The sequence below is a fragment of the Salvelinus alpinus genome, chromosome 1 (assembly GCF_045679555.1).
Source record: "Salvelinus alpinus chromosome 1, SLU_Salpinus.1, whole genome shotgun sequence".
Classification (NCBI taxonomy): domain Eukaryota; kingdom Metazoa; phylum Chordata; class Actinopteri; order Salmoniformes; family Salmonidae; genus Salvelinus; species Salvelinus alpinus.
Window position 1 is genome coordinate 115,049,184 of NC_092086.1, and position 22,854 is coordinate 115,072,037.

Consider the following 22,854-nt stretch of genomic DNA (forward strand, 5'->3'; position numbering starts at 1 on the left):
GCTGAGTTTTGCAAGACTGTATTACAAGTGCAAAGAAAAACTCCAAATAACGCATGTAGGGCAGAATTGGGCCAATACCCCCTCCTCATTCGAATAGAAAAAAGAGACATCACATTTTACAACCATCTAAAAACAAGTGACTCCAAAACATTCCATCACACAGCTCTACAATGTCAAGAGATGAAACCAGAGAAGAGTCCCCTCAGCCAGCTGGTTCTGAGGCTCAGTTCACCAACCCAAACCAACCCCATAAATCCTCGGGACAGCACTCAGAAAATCTGGCCCAACCAAGTCATCACAAAACAAAAATAAAATATATCACCTATTGGAAAGACACCACAAAAAAGCTAAGTAAACTTCAATGCTATTTGTCTCTAAACAGACAGTACTTGGTGGCAGACTATCTGACCACTGTGACTGATAGAAAACTGAGGAAAACATTGACTAGGTACAGACTCAGTGAGCACAGTCTGGCTATAGAGACCGGTCGTCACAGACAAACCTGGCTGCCCAGAGAGAACAGTCTGGCTATAGAGACCGGTCGTCACAGACAAACCTGGCTGCCCAGAGAGGACAGGCTGTGCTCACTCTGCTCCAGGGGAGAGGTAGAGACAGAGGTGCATTTCCTATTACACTGTGACAAATACTCAGACCTAAGAGAATATTTCCTTCCCAAAATGATAATTCAATACAAAGAATTTGAAACTATAAAAGATGAAGAAAAAATCTAATATTTATTGGGTGAAAAGCCTAAATGTGCAGTTTTGGCAGCCAAATATGTGTCCTCCTGCCACAACCTGAGGGACAGCCAGTGAAAAGTGGAAAGTAATGTCGATAATATTTCCCATTCCTCTCTGGATGAGGGAGAGAGGGAGGCTATTCCTGCTTGGATGAGGGAGGGAGAGAGAGAGAGAGAGAGAGAGAGAGAGAGAGAGAGAGAGAGAGAGAGAGAGAGAGAGAGAGAGAGAGAGAGAGAGAGAGAGAGAGAGAGGCAGAGAGAGAGAGAGGCAGAGAGAGAGAGAGGCAGAGAGAGAGAGAGACAGAGAGAGAGAGAGGCAGAGAGAGAGGGAGGCAGAGAGAGAGAGAGGCAGAGAGAGAGAGAGGCAGAGAGAGAGAGAGAGAGAGAGAGAGAGAGAGAGAGAGAGAGAGAGAGAGAGAGAGAGAGAGAGAGAGAGAGAGAGAGAGAGAGAGAGAGAGAGAGAGAGGCAGAGAGAGAGAGGCAGAGAGAGAGAGAGGCAGAGAGAGAGAGAGAGAGAGAGAGGCAGAGAGAGAGAGAGGCAGAGAGAGAGAGAGGCAGAGAGAGAGAGAGAGAGAGAGAGAGAGAGAGAGAGAGAGAGAGAGAGAGAGAGAGAGAGAGAGAGAGAGAGAGAGAGAGAGAGAGAGAGAGAGGCAGAGAGAGAGAGAGGCAGAGAGAGAGAGAGGCAGAGAGAGAGAGAGGCAGAGAGAGAGAGAGACAGAGAGAGAGAGAGGCAGAGAGAGAGGGAGGCAGAGAGAGAGAGAGGCAGAGAGAGAGAGAGGCAGAGAGAGAGAGAGAGAGAGAGAGAGAGAGAGAGAGAGAGAGAGAGAGAGAGAGAGAGAGAGAGAGAGAGAGAGAGGCAGAGAGAGAGAGAGGCAGAGAGAGAGAGAGGCAGAGAGAGAGAGAGGCAGAGAGAGAGAGAGGCAGAGAGAGAGAGAGGCAGAGAGAGAGAGAGGCAGAGAGAGAGAGAGGCAGAGAGAGAGAGAGGCAGAGAGAGAGAGAGGCAGAGAGAGAGAGAGAGAGAGAGAGAGAGAGAGAGAGAGAGAGAGAGAGAGAGAGAGAGAGAGAGAGAGAGAGAGAGAGAGAGAGAGAGAGAGAGAGAGAGAGAGAGAGAGAGAGAGAGAGAGAGAGAGAGAGAGAGAGACAGACAGACAGACAGACAGACAGACAGACAGACAGACAGACAGACAGACAGACAGACAGACAGACAGACAGACAGACAGACAGACAGACAGACAGACAGACAGACAGACAGACAGACAGACAGACAGACAGACAGACAGACAGACAGACAGACAGACAGACAGACAGACAGACAGACAGACAGACAGACAGACAGAGAGACACAGAGAGAGAGACACAGAGAGAGAGACACAGAGAGAGAGACACAGAGAGAGACACAGAGAGAAACAGGGCTGTGCTGCCTGGAGGTGTGTAAGGGGTGTTGCTCAGCCTGTAGTGTAAAGAGTTCGCAGGATCTGAAAATCAATGGTAATCTCAGCCACCTGAGCATACAGGAAAATAACAGACATACACCAACATACAACACATACACCCCCCCCACACACACGGAGAGTGTTTTTGGTAAGCAGGGTGGGAAAGATCATAGATTCAGTCTGTATTCTCACAGGGCTGCAGGATATTAAGACTGTGGTGAGAGAGAAGTGTGTGTGTGTGTGTGTGTGTGTGTGTGTGTGTGTGTGTGTGTGTGTGTGTGTGTGTGTGTGTGTGTGTGTGTGTGTGTGTGTGTGTGTGTGTGTGTGTGTGTGTGTGTGTGTGTGTGTGTGTGTGTGTGTGTGTGTGTGTGTGTGTGTGTGTGTGTGTGTGTGTGTGTGTGTGTGTGAGAGAAGAGGTGTAGTGAAACAAGATCAGACTGGATGGTTTCTCCCTCCTCAGGCTAATGTACAATACAGAAAGCAGTTTTACCTTACAGACTACATAACCAGACAGTACAGAAAGCAGCATTACCTTACAGACTACATAACCAGACAGTACAGAATACAGCCTTACCTTACAGACTACATAACCAGACAGTACAGTACTGATAGCAGCCTTACCTTACAGACTACATAACCAGACAGTACAGAACACAGCCTTACCTTACAGACTACATAACCAGACAGTACAGAACACAGCCTTACCTGACAGACTACATAACCAGACAGTACAGTACTGATAGTATGAATCTGTTCCAAAGCCCAGGTTGAACTCACTTGAATGTGGCATCATGGGTGTGTAGACTTTGGGGTCGATGGTGCCCATGGGTGGTGGCAGGAGGGGGTTGGCGAAGCTTCGTAAGGGGTGTGTTGGCCTGACGCAGGCGGTGGGGATGGTACGGGTGGACGTGGCCCCTACCTCTTCTGTGCCAGGGAGAGAGAGCTCACCTCCACCTGGCTGACTGCTACTGCTGCTGGTAACCAGAGTCTGCTGCTGCACCCCCAGCGGAGCGGGACCCTCAGTCGACATCGCTGCACACACACAGAGGTACACAGACATGGGTTGGTTACTTCCACTGGTTGGTTAATTAGTTAGTCACATTTTTAGGGGCGGCAGGTAGCCTACTGGTTAGAGTGTTGGGCCAGTAACCGAATCCCTAAACTGACAAGGCAAAAATCTGTCGTCCTGAACAAGGCAGTTAACTCACTGTTCCTAGGCCGTCATTGTAAATAAGCATTTGTTCTCAACTGCCTTGCCTAGTTAAATAAAGGTAAAACTATTTAAGAAAGTTAGGAGCACTGCCCTCTGTAACCTGATCCTGAGAGACCCAGAGTGCCCTACTCCCAGTAACCTCATCCTGAGAGACCCAGAGTACCCTACTCCCAGTAACCTCATCCTGAGAGACCCAGAGTGCCCTACTCCCAGTAACCTCATCCTGAGAGACCCAGAGTGCCCTACTCCCAGTAACCTCATCCTGAGATACCCAGAGTGCCCTACTCCCAGTAACCTCATCCTGAGAGACCCAGAGTACCCTACTCCCAGTAACCTCATCCTGAGAGACCCAGAGTGCCCTACTCCCAGTAACCTCATCCTGAGAGACCCAGAGTGCCCTACTCCCAGTAACCTCATCCTGAGAGACCCAGAGTGCCCTACTCCCAGTAACCTCATCCTGAGAGACCCAGAGTACCCTACTCCCAGTAACCTCATCATGAGAGACCCAGAGTGCCCTACTCCCAGTAACCTCATCCTGAGAGACCCAGAGTGCCCTACTCCCAGTAACCTCATCCTGAGAGACCCAGAGTGCCCTACTCCCAGTAACCTCATCCTGAGAGACCCAGAGTACCCTACTCCCAGTAACCTCATCCTGAGACCCAGAGTACCCTACTCCCAGTAACCTCATCCTGAGAGACCCAGAGTACCCTACTCCCAGTAACCTCATCCTGAGACCCAGAGTACCCTACTCCCAGTAACCTCATCCTGAGACCCAGAGTGCCCTACTCCCAGTAACCTCATCCTGAGACCCAGAGTACCCTACTCCCAGTAACCTCATCCTGAGACCCAGAGTACCCTACTCCCAGTAACCTCATCCTGAGACCCAGAGTACCCTACTCCCAGTAACCTCATCCTGAGACCCAGAGTGCCCTACTCCCAGTAACCTCATCCTGAGACCCAGAGTGCCCTACTCCCAGTAACCTCATCCTGAGACCCAGAGTGCCCTACTCCCAGTAACCTCATCCTGAGACCCAGAGTGCCCTACTCCCAGTAACCTCATCCTGAGAGACCCAGAGTGCCCTACTCCCAGTAACCTCATCCTGAGAGACCCAGAGTGCCCTACTCCCAGTAACCTCATCCTGAGAGACCCAGAGTGCCCTACTCCCAGTAACCTCATCCTGAGACCCAGAGTGCCCTACTCCCAGTAACCTCATCCTGAGAGACCCAGAGTGCCCTACTCCCAGTAACCTCATCCTGAGAGACCCAGAGTGCCCTACTCCCAGTAACCTCATCCTGAGAGACCCAGAGTGCTCTACTCCCAGTAACCTCATCCTGAGAGACCCAGAGTGCCCTACTCCCAGTAACCTCATCCTGAGAGACCCAGACTACCCTACTCCCAGTAACCTCATCCTGAGAGACCCAGAGTGCCCTACTCCCAGTAACCTCATCCTGAGAGACCCAGAGTGCCCTACTCCCAGTAACCTCATCCTGAGAGACCCAGAGTGCCCTACTCCCAGTAACCTCATCCTGAGAGACCCAGAGTGCCCTACTCCCAGTAACCTCATCCTGAGAGACCCAGAGTGCCCTACTCCCAGTAACCTCATCCTGAGAGACCCAGAGTGCCCTACTCCCAGTAACCTCATCCTGAGAGACCCAGACTACCCTACTCTCAGTAACCTCATCCTGAGACCCAGAGTACCCTACTCCCAGTAACCTCATCCTGAGAGACCCAGAGTGCCCTACTCCCAGTAACCTCATCCTGAGAGACCCAGAGTGCTCTACTCCCAGTAACCTCATCCTGAGAGACCCAGAGTGCTCTACTCCCAGTAACCTCATCCTGAGAGACCCAGAGTGCCCTACTCCCAGTAACCTCATCCTGAGACCCAGAGTGCCCTACTCCCAGTAACCTCATCCTGAGAGACCCAGAGTGCCCTACTCCCAGTAACCTCATCCTGAGAGACCCAGAGTGCCCTACTCCCAGTAACCTCATCCTGAGACCCAGAGTACCCTACTCCCAGTAACCTGATCCTGAGAGACCCAGAGTACCCTACTCCCAGTAACCTGATCCTGAGAGACCCAGAGTGCCCTACTCCCACTAACCTGATCCTGAGACCCAGAGTGCCCTACTCCCAGTAACCTCATCCTGAGAGACCCAGAGTGCCCTACTCCCACTAACCTCATCCTGAGACCCAGAGTGCCCTACTCCCAGTAACCTCATCCTGAGACCCAGAGTGCCCTACTCCCAGTAACCTCATCCTGAGACCCAGAGTACCCTACTCCTAGTAACCTCATCCTGAGAGACCCAGAGTGCCCTACTCCCAGTAACCTCATCCTGAGACCCAGAGTACCCTACTCCTAGTAACCTCATCCTGAGAGACCCAGAGTACCCTACTCCCAGTAACCTCATCCTGAGAGACCCAGAGTGCCCTACTCCCAGTAACCTCATCCTGAGACCCAGAGTACCCTACTCCCAGTAACCTGATCCTGAGAGACCCAGAGTACCCTACTCCCAGTAACCTGATCCTGAGAGACCCAGAGTGCCCTACTCCCACTAACCTGATCCTGAGACCCAGAGTGCCCTACTCCCAGTAACCTCATCCTGAGAGACCCAGAGTGCCCTACTCCCACTAACCTCATCCTGAGACCCAGAGTGCCCTACTCCCAGTAACCTCATCCTGAGACCCAGAGTGCCCTACTCCCAGTAACCTCATCCTGAGACCCAGAGTACCCTACTCCTAGTAACCTCATCCTGAGAGACCCAGAGTGCCCTACTCCCAGTAACCTCATCCTGAGACCCAGAGTACCCTACTCCTAGTAACCTCATCCTGAGAGACCCAGAGTACCCTACTCCCAGTAACCTCATCCTGAGAGACCCAGAGTGCTCTACTCCCAGTAACCTCATCCTGAGAGACCCAGAGTGCTCTACTCCCAGTAACCTCATCCTGAGAGACCCAGAGTGCCCTACTCCCAGTAACCTGATCCTGAGAGACCCAGAGTACCCTACTCCCAGTAACCTGATCCTGAGACCCAGAGTGCCCTACTCCCAGTAACCTCATCCTGAGAGACCCAGAGTGCCCTACTCCTAGTAACCTCATCCTGAGAGACCCAGAGTGCTCTACATGTTTTTCGGACTGAGAGGTGACCTGACTTATGACTTTTCCCCCCCCTGGACCTGACCATCGTTTACCCCCAGTTCACTCGACACTTAATCTGGGCCTCGACCCTTCATCTGGGCCTCGACACTTAATCTGTGCCTCGACACTTCATCTGGGCCTCGACACTTAATCTGGGCCTCGACACTTAATCTGGGCCTCGACACTTCATCTGGGCCTCGTCAAAATACACATGCTACAGGAGCCAATCATGTTTCTTCTGAGTAACTGAGAATATTGTCAGTCTGTTAATTTGTTTGTCTGTTTATGTACACTTCCTGGTACTTAGAGTAAAAAGGCCAAGTAACTTTGCCAGGGGGCTGTGTCCAGATCATTTCATCAGAGGTCAAACAAAACAATTATTTTTATTTAGCTAACCTCTTTTACTGTCTTGATGTTTATGTCTCCTCTCCTCTCCTCTCCTCTCCTCTCCTCTCCTCTCCTCTCCTCTCCTCTCCTCTCCTCTCCTCTCCTCTCCTCTCCTCTCCTCTCCTCCATCCAGCAGAAAGTGATTTTCCCGACACTGAAACTAACCTAATCCCATTTCTGTCTGGGCTCAAAGATTCCCTCTCCTCTTTATTTACAGATATAGGTCAATAAGGCATTAGCCAATTACTGGGTCCTGAATGGCAACCTATTGTTTATATAGTGCACTACATATGACCAGGATCAATAGCAGGATAGGGTGCCATTGAGGTCCCAGGCCCAGTAATTGGCTAATACATTTTGGCCTCAGTGTCATTCACTCGCCTCACCACGGCTGCTCTTAACACAATGAGTGATTGAGAGAGAGAAAGAGAGGGAGAGTGAGAGAGAGTGAGAGAGGGTAAGAGAGAGTGAGAGTGTGTGAGAGTGTGTGAGAGTGTGTGAGAGAGTGTGAGAGAGTGAGAGAGAGTGAGAGAAAGAGAGAGAGAGAGGACAGGGCCAATGACAAGTAAGTGTCTGTTGAGAAACTGAGACTAGAGGCAAGAGGAGACAGAAGAAAGTCAGAGGAGGAGCAGCGAGACGGAATGACAGGGAGGGACGGAGAGAGGAGGAGGAGATGGAATGACAGGGAGGGACGGAGAGAGGAGGAGGAGATGGAATGACAGGGAGGGACCCGAGAAACATGGAGATAGAGAGAGACGAAATGACAGGGAGGGTAAAATGGACTGACTTCTACCTGCTGCATAGCATCGGTCCACGGTGAGGCTGGGGAAGGGCATGGGTCTCAGGGTGAACTTGGGGTGGGTTGTCAGAGTACCATGGTTGTACCCGCAGGTAGGCGAGGGCAGGATGCCAGGGTACTGACTGCTCTCCGGAATTGGCACTGGGATGGCACTGACAACAGCTAGAAGAGAGAAGCGAGGAGAGAGGGGAGGAGAGACAGGAGGAGAGAGGGGAGGAGAGACGGGAGGAGAGACGAGAGGAGAGACAGGAGGAGAGAGAGGAGAGCGGAGGAGAGATGGGAGGAGAGATGGGAGGAGAGATGGGAGAAGAGAGGGGAAGAAAGAAAGGAGAGAGACAGGAGGAGAGAGAAGAGAGCGGAGGAGAGATGGGAGAAGAGACGGGAGGAGAGACAGTTGGAGAGAGCGGAGGAGAGAAAGGAGGAGAGACGGGAGGAGAGACAGGAGGAGAGACGGGAGGAGAGAAGGGAGGAGAGACGGGAGGAGGGATGGGAGGAGAGACAGGAGGAGGGACAGGAGGAGAGAGACAGGAGGAGGGACAGGAGGAGAGAGGGCGGGAGAGACAGGAGGAGAGACAGGTGGAGGGACAGGGCAACAATGAGATAAACCAAATTATATGAAATTAAACGACAAGCATTGCTATAACTATGCTAAACATAAACAACAAATACCACCCTTTAGCCGTTTAGAGGACAGGGAAACAAAGTGTGTTTTCATTATCTAACCCCTAGTAAAACTGTTTCTAAAATAATCTAGTATCATGTGTTAGTGACAGTGACAGTTTATATGATCAATTAGCGACACAGTAGTGCTGTTTACTCAGGATGGCTAACTGTCTTCCTATAAACACCAATCAAAGAGTTTCTTACTGAAGAGACGAAATGGAACCCCTTGAAACATCTCAAGCACCTCATGTCCAGTAAGATGGCACCCTATTCCCTATAGTGAACTACATTTGACGAAGCCTCTGTTGAATAGTAGTGCACTATATAGGGAACAGCGTGTCATTTATTTTAACGAAATATGTTTCAACATGGCGCTAGACAGACAGACAGCCAAAGCTGGAGTCTGGAGAACTAGCGACTGACTGAGCCTTGACCTTGAGAAGTGTCCTGAGGGCTCAAAGAAGGGAGTGAAAGAGGATGTAGGGAGGGAGGGAGAGAGGAGAGCGCTGGGCTGATAAAATGCCTGGGGTACTCCACACACACAGAGAGATCCCTATCTCCTAAACTGTCTACGACCTGGAGGGGAGAAGGAATTGCAGAGAGAGAGAGAGAGAGACAAAGAGAAAGAGAAAGAGAGAGAGAGAGAGAGAGAGAGAGAGACAGAGAGAAAGAGAGAGAGCGAGAGAGAGAGAGACAGAGAGAGAGAGAGAGAGAGAAAGCGAGAGAGAGAGAGAAAGAGAGAAAGCGAGAGAGAGAGTGCGAGAGAGAGAGAGAGAGAGAGAGAGAGAGAGAGAGAGAGAGTCCTTTGAACCGCTGATGTAAAAAGGGATTTATGTATAAACCTGACTGATTGGCAGATCAGTGCACATATTGATCCTCTGGCCATGGAAGGAAATGAACTCTTGACATCTATGTGTCTGCAAACATGTCAATTCATATGGTCTATTCTCGGCTAGCCAGGTCTGGTATCTAATCAGGCAGTTGATTGGTTCTGTCTGTCCTGGACCTGCGATGATGTGCTCTGTACGGTAAAATTACTAGGTCAACAATGTTGATTTTGTCACAGCACTGTGCTGGGTATACATTTGGTTTGTATGAAGAGATGGTGTCTTACTAGCCTCAGTCCAACAGAATTAAATAGAAACATTCCTATTTTGTATTTCCTATGTTCAGTCCACTATGAAGAGATTGTACTGTTTCTGAAGTGGTTCGGTTCGGTAAAGAACTCCGGTAACTTTCTGGTTTTCCAGAAATATCGATCGGAGGTTTAACCAGATTTCCTGCATATTCCCTCCCAATTCCGGGAATCCACCATCCAGAATTTGTGAAAAACTCTATCTGCAATCCTAAACTCTAATCGAATATTCATATTAACTGCAGTAACCATACTATCTGTGATATGAATTGAGTGTATAGTATGCTTATTGGTCATAGTATGGATAAAGTTCCCGGATGTCGTACTACATTCGCCAAAATACAAAGTATACAAGCAGTGGACACTATTTCCGTTCTTTTAGGGCCCATAATGCAATTCTTCCGAAAATGGGCGTGGCGTCACAACGCTTTCAAATTTGAAGAAAATGTCTGAAAATATGCAGCCGAAATCCGACGAGAGCGGATACAAATTCATTGCTTTAACTAATTATGACAAATGTTAAGAAAATGTTGAGCAATGTATTAATGTAAGGGAATATCCCCCTGAAATGGACAAAAATTAACGGGATCTTATTCGCACCGTACGAAACATTTACACGATGTACAATACCACTCAAATGGACGCCATTTCATTCAAAACTTATTGCAAATGTCATATGGCAAATGCCAAGTGTCACACAGCAAAAATCCAATAGATGGCGAGCGCACTCCACGGTAAATTTTCATATTGCAAATGCACATCAAGTCAAGACCCAAGAATCAAATTTAGAAAATTTGAAAAACAAATCTAAAACTTATCACCCCCTTAAAAAAAGTGCTTTCTGTACCGTTTTTTAAATTTATTTTTTGTCAATTACACATGTATAAGAACTGTATGAATATACTTTTGTCATATTTTATTGTCATATTGTTTTAACTTGTCCATAAGGCATATATTTTGTCCATTTGCAATATGATTTCATAGGAAGTCAAAAGCCGAAGTCAAAAGTCACTGAACCATTGCCAACTGCCATAAGAAATGTCCAAATTCAATATGAAAGTATTGAAAGTGCCAAATCAGGATGTTATGTCCATTTGCCATGTATGATCATAGGAAGTCGGTTTCCAAACCAAAAAGTCAGTGAACCATGTCCAAATGGCATTTATACTGCAAATTATATATAGCACTATGTTAAGCCATGAATCAACCACGATGCACAGCTATCTGAACTACGGACTTAGTTAGTCACGATGCACAGCTATCTGAACTACGGACTTAGTTAGTCACGATGCACAGCTATCTGAACTACGGACTTAGTTAGTCACGATGCACAGCTATCTGAACTACGGACTTAGTTAGTCACGATGCACAGCTATCTGAACTACGGACTTAGTTAGTCACGATGCACAGCTATCTGAACTACGGACTTAGTTAGTCACGATGCACAGCTATCTGAACTACGGACTTAGTTAGTCACGATGCACAGCTATCTGAACTACGGACTTAGTTAGTCACGATGCACAGCTATCTGAACTACGGACTTAGTTAGTCAAGATGCACAGCTATCTGAACTACGGACTTAGTTAGTCACGATGCACAGCTATCTGAACTATGGACTTAGTTAGTCACGATGCACAGCTATCTGAATTACGTACTTAGTTAGTCACGATGCACAGCTATCTGAACTACGGACTTAGTTAGATCTGAATGCTCTTCCTTTCATAACACCCTCCTTTGGCACCCTCCTTTGTCCTTTGGCACCCTCCTTTGGCACCCTCCTTTGGCACCCTCCTTTGCCCTTTGACACCCTCCTTTGGCACCCTCTTTTGTCCTTTGACATCTTCCTTTGTCCTTTTACACCCTCCTTTGGCACCCTTCTTTGTCCTTTGGCACCCTCCTTTGCCCTTTGACACCCTCCTTTGGCACCCTCTTTTGTCCTTTGACACCTTCCTTTGTCCTTTGACACCCTCCTTTGGCACCCTTCTTTGTCCTTTGGCACCCTTCTTTGTCCTTTGGCACCCTCCTTTGTCCTTTGGAACCCTTCTTTGGCACCCTCCTTTGTCCTTTGGCACCCTCCTTTGTCCTTTGGCACCCTCCTTTGGCACCCTCCTTTGTCCTTTGGCACCCTCCTTTGGCACCCTCCTTTGTTCTTTGGCACCCTCCTTTGTCCTTTGGCACCCTCCTTTGGCACCCTCCTTTGGCACCCTCCTTTGTTCTTTGGCACACTCCTTTGTCCCTTGGCACACTCCTTTGTCCTTTGGCACCCTCCTTTGTCCTTTGGCACCCTCCTTTGTCCTTTGGCACCCTCCTTTGTCCTTTGGCACCCTCCTTTGTCCTTTTGCACCCTCCTTTGTCCTTTGGCACCCTCCTTTGTCCTTTGGCACCCTCCTTTGTCCTTTGGCACCCTTCTTTGTCCTTTGGCACCCTCCTTTGCCCTTTGACACCCTCCTTTGGCACCCTCTTTTGTCCTTTGACACCTTCCTTTGTCCTTTGACACCCTCCTTTGGCACCCTTCTTTGTCCTTTGGCACCCTTCTTTGTCCTTTGGCACCCTCCTTTGTCCTTTGGAACCCTTCTTTGGCACCCTCCTTTGTCCTTTGGCACCCTCCTTTGTCCTTTGGCACCCTCCTTTGTCCTTTGGCACCCTCCTTTGGCACCCTCCTTTGGCACCCTCCTTTGTTCTTTGGCACCCTCCTTTGTCCTTTGGCACCCTCCTTTGGCACCCTCCTTTGGCACCCTCCTTTGTCCTTTGGCACCCTCCTTTGTCCTTTGGCACCCTCCTTTGTCCTTTGGCAACCTCCTTTGTCCTTTGGCACCCTCCTTTGTCCTTTGGCACCCTCCTTTGTCCTTTGGCACCCTATTTCCTTTATTGTGCACTAATCTGACCAGGGTCAAACGTAGTGTACTGTATAAGGCAAAGGATGTCATTTGAGACACATCTTGCATCTAAAGAACGAGTCACATTACAGCACACTAATTAACGATACCTACTAATTAGGTTCCTATTAGTGAATAAAGCACAAACAGACAGAAGGATATTTAGCAACTATCTACACAAATAATAATCAAACAATCCTGACAATTCAAAAGAAGCTTCTTCTAACAGGAACCCCTGGCTGGCGAACGAAGCCAACTGAAATCTATTCCACTTGTTCTCCTTAGCTCCTTCTTGACGATGAAAGAGAGGAGCACTTGTTCTCCTTAGCTCCTTCTTGACGGTGAGAGAGAGAGACGAGAGGCAGTGGTAATATATGCAGTACCCTGCAGTTCTTCTCTGAGTGCGAGACGGTGCCTACAGTAGCCTAGCAGCGTTAACCACTAAGCACTACTGAGCATGCCCACTGGGACCCAGGTAGGTGAAGGGGGATGGAAGTGAACCAGGAAAATCATCAGATTACCCCGGAGTAGACGGGGCCTAACCGCTCCTCACCCCTCCTCAATCCTCCTCACCCTCCTCACCCCTCCTCACCTCTCCTCAACCTCCTCACCCCTCCTTAACCCTCCTCAACCTCCTCACCCCTCCTCAACCCTCCTCACCCCTCCTCACCCCTCCTCACCCCTCCTCACACCTCCTCACACCTCCTCACACCTCCTCACCCCTCCTCACCCCTCCTCAACCCTCCTCAACCCTCCTCAACCCTCCTCACCCCTCCTCACCCCTCCTCAACCCTCCTCAACCCTCCTCACCCCTCCTCACCCCTCATTAACCCTCCTCAACCCTCCTCACCCCTCCTTAACCCTCCTCACCCCTCCTCAACCCTCCTCACCCCTCCTCACCCCTCCTTAACCCTCCTCACCCCTCCTCAACCCTCCTCACCCCTCCTCAACCCTCCTCAAACCTCCTCACCCCTCCTCAACCCTCCTCAACCCACATTACCTCTCCTCAACTTGCCTCACCCCTCTGATGGGAAGGATAAGGAAGGTTGGAGGTGGGGTGAGGAGGGGGGGGGGGGGGGGGTGAGGAGGAGGGAGGGGGTGAGGTGGGCTGAGGAGGGGGGGGGGGTGATTGATGGGGATGTGCTGAATGCAGAGTAGAGTCTCTCCCTCTCTCAATTGAATTCAAAGGGCTTTTTTGGCATGGGAAACATGTCTCCCTCTCCCTCTCTCTCTCGGTCTCTGTCTCCCTAGGGAGTCTGAGATGTGAGGAGGCCCTTCCTTCTCTCTCTGTCTCTGTCCCACTAGGGATCCGAAGATGTGGAGGCTTTCATGTGACTACTGGAGAGAAGAGAGGTGAGGGATGAAAAGAGAGGGAAGAACAGGGGCAGAGAAGAGAGAGGAAAGAGAGAGAGAGAGAGATGTCTGGTAATTACCCAATGTGCTACTAACAGAGAAGGAGGGAGAGGAAGATGTCAAGGAGATTGATGTTCCAAGATGGCGTAGCAGTCGGACGTGTGTTTGTCTTGTCCCGTGTTAATTAGTCTGTAAATATTCCGTTTTTTTGTATTTTTTCGTATATATTTTAATTTCACTTTCCATCTACGATCTAAATATTCTTTCCTGCAACTCTCCTCACCCAATGTGGTACGGATCTGCAATTTGTTTTATACCTTATAACTGGAACCTCCATCAGCAGCTAACTAGCTACTAGCTACTAGTCATTGTTAGCCATTGCTAGCGGTCTTCACCTTTAGCTCGGACAATTACCTGCCAGTCTGCACAGCGCGATATCAACCCACAGCATATCGGACTGCTTTTCTCCACCACATCACCGAATTCCTGATGCAAGCTCGAGACCATTAACACCAGATCATCACAGCTAGCTAGCTGCAACCGAGTGGCTACTGTTGGCTAACGCCTCTGTCCCGAAGCAAGCAGCAGTTAGCCTTGAGATAGACTCAAGCTAGGCCCATCTCCCGGCCAGCCGACGGAGTATACCAGCTAATTATTGGGCTACAATACCTCTTTTGCCAATTAGCCTGGACCCTTTATTGATGACACGGAGCCCCGCCGATCCATCACGACTGGTCTGCCAACGTAATTGTCCGATGTGGTTTCAACAGGCTTTTCCGTTGCGATGTCGCTAAAGACCCACCTGCTAGCCCCGGCCCGCTAGCTTCCTGAACACCGTGTCTCCTGCTCGCCTAGCGTAGTAATCAACTACCGAACGTCTCCCTGACTCACCTATTGCTGCTCTTTGGACCCTATGATCACTCTGCTACACAGCTGATGCCTGCTGGTCTGTTCATTAACACTGTACCTCATTTTGTTTATCTGTCGGCCACAGCCTCGAACTCAGGTCCTATGTGTACCTGACCCGCTCTGCCCATTCATCGCTATTTACCCGTTGTTGTCTTAGCTCTCCTGACCAACACCTATGATTGCTTTACGCCTATCTCTAATGTCAATATGCCTCGTCTACTGCTGTTTCTGTTAGTTATTGTTGTTTTCTTTCGCTGTAGAGCCCTCAGTCCCGCTCAACATGCCTTAGATAGCTCTTTTGTCCCACCCCCCATGCATGCGGAGACCTCACCTGGCTTACCTGGTGCCTTCAGAGATGCAACCTCTCTCATCATCACTCAATGCCTAGGTTTACCTCCACTGTACTCACCTCATACCATAAGCGTGTCTGTACATTATGCCCTGAATCTATTCTACCACACCCAGAAATCTGCTCCTTTTATTCTCTGTACCCAACGCACTACACGTCCAGGTGATATAGAGGTTAACCCAGGCCCTGTAGCCCCCAGTACTACACCTATTCCCCAGGCGCTCTCATTTGTTGACTCCTGTAACCGTAAAAGCCATGGTTTCATACATGTTAACATCATAAGCCTCCTTCCTAAGTTTGCTTTATTCACTGCTTTAGCACACTCCGCCAACCCTGACATCCTTGAATCCTGGCTTAGGAAGGCCACCAAAAATTCAAAAATGTCCATCCCCAACTATAACATTTTCCATCAAGATAGAACTGCCAAAGGGGGCGGAGTTGCAATCTACTGCAGAGATAGCCTGCAGACTTCTGTCTTACTATCCAGGTCTGTGCCCAAACAGTTCGAGCTTCTACTTTTAAAAATCTACCTTTCCAGACATAAGTATCTCACTGTTTCCCCTTGTAATAGACCCCCCTCAGCCCCCAGCTGTGCCCTGGACACCATATGTGAATTGTTTGCCCCCCATCTATCTTCAGAGTTCGTACTGTTAGGTGACCTAAACTGGGATATGCTTAACACCCCGGCCATCCTACAATCTAAGCTAGATGCCCTCAATCTCACACAAATGATCAAGGAACCTACCAGGTACAACCCTAAATCCATAAACATGGGCACCCTCGTAGATATCATCCTGACCAACTTGCCCTCTAAATACACCTCTGCTGTCTTCAACCAGGATCTCAGCGATCACTGCCTTATTGCCTGCGTCCGTAATGGGTCCGCGGTCAAACGACCCTCATCACTGTCAAACGCTCCCTAAAATACTTCAGCAAGCAGGCCTTTCTAATCGACCTGGCCCGGGTATCCTGGAAGGATATTGACCTCATCCCGTCAGTAGAGGATGCCTGGTTGTTCTTTAAAAGTGCTTTCCTCACCATCTTAAATAAGCATGCCCCATTCAAAAAATGTAGAACTAAGAACAGATATAGCCCTTGGTTCACCCCAGACTTGACTTCCCTTGACCAGCAGAAAAACATCCTGTGGCGTACTGCATTAGCATCGAATAGCTCCCGTGATATGCAACTTTTCAAGGAATCAATATACACAGTCAGTTAGGAAAGCAAAGGCTAGCTTTTTCAAACAGAAATTTGCACCCTGTAGCACTAATTATAAAAAGTTTTGGGACACTGTAAAGTCCATGGAGAATAAGAGCACCTCCTCCCAGCTGCCCACTGCACTGAGGCTAGGAAACACTGTCACCACTGATAAATCTACGATAATCGCTAATTTCAATGAGCATTTTTCTACGGCCAGCCATGCCTTCGACCTGGCTACCCCTACCCTGGCCAACAGCTCTGCACCCCCCGCAGCAACCTGCCCAAGCCCCCTCCCGCTTCTCCTTCACCCAAATCCAGATAGCTGATGTTCTGATAGAGCTGCAAAATCTGGACCCCTACAAATCAGCTGGGCTAGACAATCTGGACCCTCTCTTTCTAAAATTATCCGCCGCAATTGTTGCAACCGCTATTACTAGCCTGTTCAACCTCTCTTTCGTATCGTCAGATCCCTAAAGATTGGAAAGCTGCCGCGGTCATCCCCCTCTTCAAAAGGGGAGACACTCTAGACCCAAACTGTTACAAACCTATATCCATCCTGCCCTGCCTTTCTAAAGTCTTTGAAAGCCAAGATAACAAACAGATCACCGAGAATTTCGAATCCCACCGTACGTTCTCCACTATGCAATTTGGTTTCTGAGCTGGTCATGGCTGCACCTCAGCCATGCTCAAGTTCCTAAACAATATCATAACCGCCCTCGATAAAAGACAGTACTGTGCAGCCATCGACCTGGCCAAGGCTTTCGACTCTGTCAATCACTGCATTCTTATCGGCAGACTAAATAGCATTGGTTTCTCAAATGACTGCCTCGCCTGGTTCACTAACTACTTCTCAGATAGAGTTCAGTGTATCAAATCGGAGGGCCTGTTGTTCGGACCTCTGGCAGTCTCTATGGGGGTGCCACAGGGTTCAATTCTCGGGCCGACTCTTTTCTCTGTATACATCAATGATGTTGCTCTTGCTGCTGGTGATTCTCTGATCCACCTCTACGCAGACGACACTATTCTGTATACTTCTGGCCATTCTTTGGACACTGTGTTAACTAACCTCCAGACGAGCTTCAATGCCATACAGCTCTCCTTCCGTGGCCTCCAACTGCTCTTAAATACAAGTAAAACTAAATGCATGCTTTTCAATCGATCACTGCCCGCACCTGCCCGCCCGTCCAGCATCACTACTCTGGACGGCTCTGACTTAGAATACGTGGACAACTACAAATACCTAGGTGTCTGGTTAGACTGTAAACTCTCCTTCCAGACTCACATTAAGCATCTCCAATCCAAAATGAAATCTAGAATTGGCTTCCTATATTACAACAAGGCATCCTTCACTCATGCTGCCAAACATACCCTCGTAAAACTGACCATCCTACCGATCCTCGACTTCGGCGATGTCATCTATAAAATAGCCTCCAACACTCTACTCAACAAATTGGATGCAGTCTATCACAGTGCCATCCGTTTTGTCACCAAATCCCCACACACTACCCACCACTGCGACCTGTACGCTCTCGTTGGTTGGCCCTCGCTTCATACTCGTCGCCAAACCCACTGGCTAAACCCACTGGTTACAGGTTATCTACAAGTCTTTGCTAGGTAAAGCACCGCCTTATCTCAGCTCACTGGTCACCATAGCAGCACCCACTTGTAGCACGCGCTCCAGCAGGTATATTTCACTGGTCGTCCCCAAAGCCAACTCCTCCTTTGGCCCCCTTTCCATCCAGTTCTCTGCTACCAATGACTGGAACGAACTGCAAAGATCGCTGGAGTTGGAGACTCATATCTCCCTCACTAGCTTTAAGCACCAGCTGTCAGAGCAGCTCACAGATCGCTGCAACTGTGCATAGCCCATCTGTAAACAGCCCATCTATCTACCTCATCCCCATACTGTATTTATTTATCTTGCTCCTTTGCACCCCAGTATCTCTACTTGCACATTCATCTTCTGCACATCTACCACTCCAGTGTTTAATTGCTATATTGTAATTACTTTTCCACCATGGCCTATTTATTGCCTTACCTCCCTTATCTTACCTCATTTGCACATGCACTGTATATAGACTTTTTTTTCTCTTATTTTTCTACTGTATTATTGACTGTATGTTTTGTTTATTCCATGTGTAACTCTGTGTTGTTGTATGTGTCTGTCATGTGTTGAATTGCTATGCTTTATCTTGGCCAGGTCGCAGTTGTAAATGAGAACTTGTTCTCAACTGGCCTACCTGGTTAAATAAAGGTCAAATTAAACAATAAATAAGCATCAGATGTCAGAGCATCTTACAGATCACTGCACCTGTACATAGCCCATCTGTAAATAGCCCACCCAACTACCTCATCCCCATATTGTTATTGTTTTTGCTCCTTTGCACCCCAGTATTTCTACTTGCACATCATCATTTGCACATCTATCATTCCAGTTAATGCTAAATTGTAATTATTTTGCCACTATGGCCTATTTATTGCCTTACCTCCCTAATCTTACTACATTTGCACACACTGCATATATATTTTTCTATTGTGTTATTACTGTACGTTTATTCCATGTGTAACTCTGTATTGTTGTTTTTTGTCACACTGCTTTGCTTTATCTTGGCCATGTCGCAGTTGTAAATGAGAACTTGTTCTCAACTGGTCTACCTGGTTAAATAAAGGTGAAATAAAAACAAAAATAAACAGTGGAGGGATGGAGGAGGAAAAAGAGGAGGAAGGGAGGATGGAGGCGGAAGGACAGCCTACTCAAAGTGTGAGCAGGATGGCTGACAGCCAAACTATTTGGGAAGATGTTCTTTTATTATTATTTATTATTTTATTGAACCTTTATTTAACTAGACAAGTCAGTTAAGAACAAATTCTTATTTTACAATGACGGCCTACCCCGGGGGCATACCCTCCCTTAACCCGGACGACCCTTAACCCGGGGGCATACCCTCCCTTAACCCGGACGACCCTTAACCCCTACGGGATGTGGACACTTACGGGTGTTGCTGGGCTGAGAGTCCATGGGGATCATTAGCTTGGTACGTGTTGCCCTCCGGGCAGCTAGGGAGCGCTCTAACGTAGAGATGCAGCTGGAAGCCTCGTCATTGTCCACACCTAGAACATAAATGGATCGTACTGTGTTAATATTCTGCTGATGTATTACTAGTCAGGGCTCCGTCGCAAAATCTATTGTTATATCGATGAGATTTCACCTCACTATAACAGAACAAATAGATACAGATTAACCAAAGACAAACATTCACCAGCACCAACCCAAGGTGAGGAAAATAAAAAGCATATAATTGTATTTCACGCCAGTTGGTTGTATACTCTATATTAACTTGTTCCTCTGAATAGTCCTTCACATCTGGATAAGAAATCAATAGTCTACAATTTATTCATAGAATATTCATGAATACCATCAGAGACACTAAACTTGTTACTGACAACTTTAGTTAAGAGCTACGTTTCAATAGAGAGATGAAGATGACGATAGAAGCAAGCTACTTTCCCCCTCTATTGTTGAAGTCTTTCTCTACAAAACCATTCAGTGGTAGATGTGTTGGTGGACTGGATAACAACACATCTGCAGTGAACATATATATATATTTTTAAACATTCCTTTTCTAATCTCTTATTTTTATCCAAGATTCTGTTCCAAGGTTCTGTTCCAAGGTTCTGTTCCAAGGTTCTGTTCCAAGATTCTGTTCCAAGATTCTGTTCCAAGGTTCTGTTCCAAGGTTCTGTTCCAAGACATTCCACAACATCCTTCCTGTCATTAACATCAATACCATCCATGAAGTCTTACCTGAGTGGCTGCTCTTGCTTCCCATCTGACTCTCTGATTGGCTGTGACTGACAGACTGAGACCGGATTTCCTGGATGGAACCCTGGATGGGCGAATCACATCCAGAGGGGGCGGCACTGGCAGGCTTCTCAATGTTCTTCAGTTCCATCTCCTCATGATGGATCCACAGGTCTGGAGGTCTCAGGTCCTTCTGACTACCTTTTCGCTTCCCTGTACTGTGAGTGGCACGCTTCCTATAGAGGGGAGGGAGGGGAGGGAGAAGGAGAAGGAGAAGGAGAAGGAGGGAGATGGAGGAGGAGAGGAAGCAGAGGAGAGGAGGCAGAGGAGAGGAGGCAGAGCGAGAAGGAGAGGAGGAGAGGTTATTAAGAAACAAGTAAATACTTCTGACTACATTTCCTTCTCCCTGTACTGTGGGTGGCACGCTTCCTATAGAGGAGAGGGAGAAGAGAGAGATAGAAAGAGAGAAAGACAGAGAGTTAGAAAGAGAGAGAGATAGAGAGATAGAGAGAAAGAGAGAGAGATAGTTAGATAGAGAGAAAGACAGAGAGGGAGGAAGACAGAGAGAAAGATCTCTCTCTAGGTGATGGCTTTGTTATGGAAGGTTTGGGAATCGCTTCCTTTTAGCTGGTTGTAGAAATTAACGTCTCTTTTATGGATTTTGATAATTAGCGGGTATCGGCCTAATTCTGCTCTGCATGCATTATTTGGTGTTTTACGTTGTAAACTTCTTGCCTTGTCTCTCAGATCGTTCACTGCTTTGTGGAAGTTACCTGTGGCGCTGATGTTAAGGCAGAGGTATGTATAGTTTTTTGTGTGCTCTAGGGCAACGGTGTCTAGATGGAAGACTTTGCCTCTCTCTCTCTCTCTCCCTCTCCCTCCCTCCTCTAAATGTACACCTCCCTCTATTCTTCCTCTCCCTCTGCTCCCCCTAAATGTACACCTCCCTCTATTCTTCCTCTCCCTCTGCTCCCCCACCCCGCTAAATGTACACCTCCCTCTATTCTTCCTCTCCCTCTGCTCCCCCACCCCGCTAAATGTACACCTCCCTCTATTCTTCCTCTCCCTCTGCTCCCCCACACCGCTAAATGTACACCTCCCTCTATTCTTCCTCTCCCTCTGCTCCCCCCACCCCGCTAAATGTACACCTCCCTCTATTCTTCCTCTCCCTCTGCTCCCCCACACCGCTAAATGTACACCTCCCTCTATTCTTCCTCTCCCTCTGCTCCCCCCACCCCGCTAAATGTACACCTCCCTCTATTCTTCCTCTCCCTCTGCTCCCCCTAAATGTACACCTCCCTCTATTCTTCCTCTCCCTCTGCTCCCCCACCCCGCTAAATGTACACCTCCCTCTATTCTTCCTCTCCCTCTGCTCCCCCACCCCGCTAAATGTACACCTCCCTCTATTCTTCCTCTCCCTCTGCTCCCCCACACCGCTAAATGTACACCTCCCTCTATTCTTCCTCTCCCTCTGCTCCCCCCACCCCGCTAAATGTACACCTCCCTCTATTCTTCCTCTCCCTCTGCTCCCCCACACCGCTAAATGTACACCTCCCTCTATTCTTCCTCTCCCTCTGCTCCCCCCACCCTGCTAAATGTACACCTCCCTCTATTCTTCCTCTCCCTCTGCTCCCCCACCCCGCTAAATGTACACCTCCCTCTATTCTTCCTCTCCCTCTGCTCCCCCACACCGCTAAATGTACACCTCCCTCTATTCTTCCTCTCCCTCTGCTCCCCCACACCGCTAAATGTACACCTCCCTCTATTCTTCCTCTCCCTCTGCTCCCCCCACCCCGCTAAATGTACATTTCCCTCTATTCTTCCTCTCCCTCTGCTCCCCCACACCGCTAAATGTACACCTCCCTCTATTCTTCCTCTCCCTCTGCTCCCCCCACCCCGCTAAATGTACACCTCCCTCTATTCTTCCTCTCCCTCTGCTCCCCCACACCGCTAAATATACACCTCCCTCTATTCTTCCTCTCCCTCTGCTCCCCCACCCCCTGTGTTTCCATACCTCAAAACGCCCTTCACCTCGCATGCCCTTTATATACCCACTTAGAAATATCTGCCACCCTCTCACTTGTCAAACCCAGCTCAAAACACCATTCACGTTTGAATTACATTCACTTAATGATAAAACTGTATGAATCTCAGTGAAGGACAGAGTTTCACCACTGTGAAAATCTCTTCATTCTAATTATAGAGGCATCTCATCCCCTGCACAGGTGTGTGTGTGTGTGTGTGTGTGTGTGTGTGTGTGTGTGTGTGTGTGTGTGTGTGTGTGTGTGTGTGTGTGTGTGTGTGTGTGTGTGTGTGTGTGTGTGTGTGTGTGTGTGTGTGTGTGTGTGTGTGTGTGTGTGTGTTTGGGGGGGGGGGGGGTAGCTGTAATAAACTGGCTTATTCAAGCATGGAATTAACCAAGGAATCTACTGTCAGATTTCCTCCTGCGTCTCCAACTTACAGAGAGAACGAGAAAGAGGATCTAGATAACAATCAATGTGCGGTGATCAGACTGTTTAAATATAAATAAAACATGTTTTAACAGGATATCAGACTGCTTAAATATAAATAAAACATGTTTTAACAGGATATCAGACTGCTTAAATATAAATATAACATGTGTTAACAGGAAATCAGACTGTTTAAATATAAATATAACATGTGTTAACATGATATCAGACTGTTTAAATAGAAATATAACATGTGTTAACAGGATATCAGACTGTTTAAATAGAAATATAACATGTGTTAACAGGGTATCAGACTGTTTAAATATAAATATAACATGTGTTAACAGGATATCAGACTGTTTAAATATAAATATAACATGTGTTAACATGATATCAGACTGTTTAAATATAA

At 48.1% G+C, this 22,854-nt stretch overlaps 1 protein-coding gene across 1 annotated transcript in view; it reads right to left on the reverse strand.

Moving 5' to 3' along the window:
- The window catches only part of LOC139539417 (netrin receptor DCC-like), a 622,169-nt gene that overhangs the window by 32,113 nt on the left and 567,202 nt on the right, over positions 1–22,854 (reverse strand). The window contains exons 24-27 of the mRNA XM_071342360.1: positions 19,996–20,228; positions 19,185–19,301; positions 7,700–7,867; positions 2,950–3,204 (exon numbers count right to left, since the gene is read on the reverse strand). Of these exons, the coding sequence (XP_071198461.1) occupies positions 2,950–3,204; positions 7,700–7,867; positions 19,185–19,301; positions 19,996–20,228 (773 nt within the window). The remainder of the gene's footprint in view (positions 1–2,949; positions 3,205–7,699; positions 7,868–19,184; positions 19,302–19,995; positions 20,229–22,854) is intronic.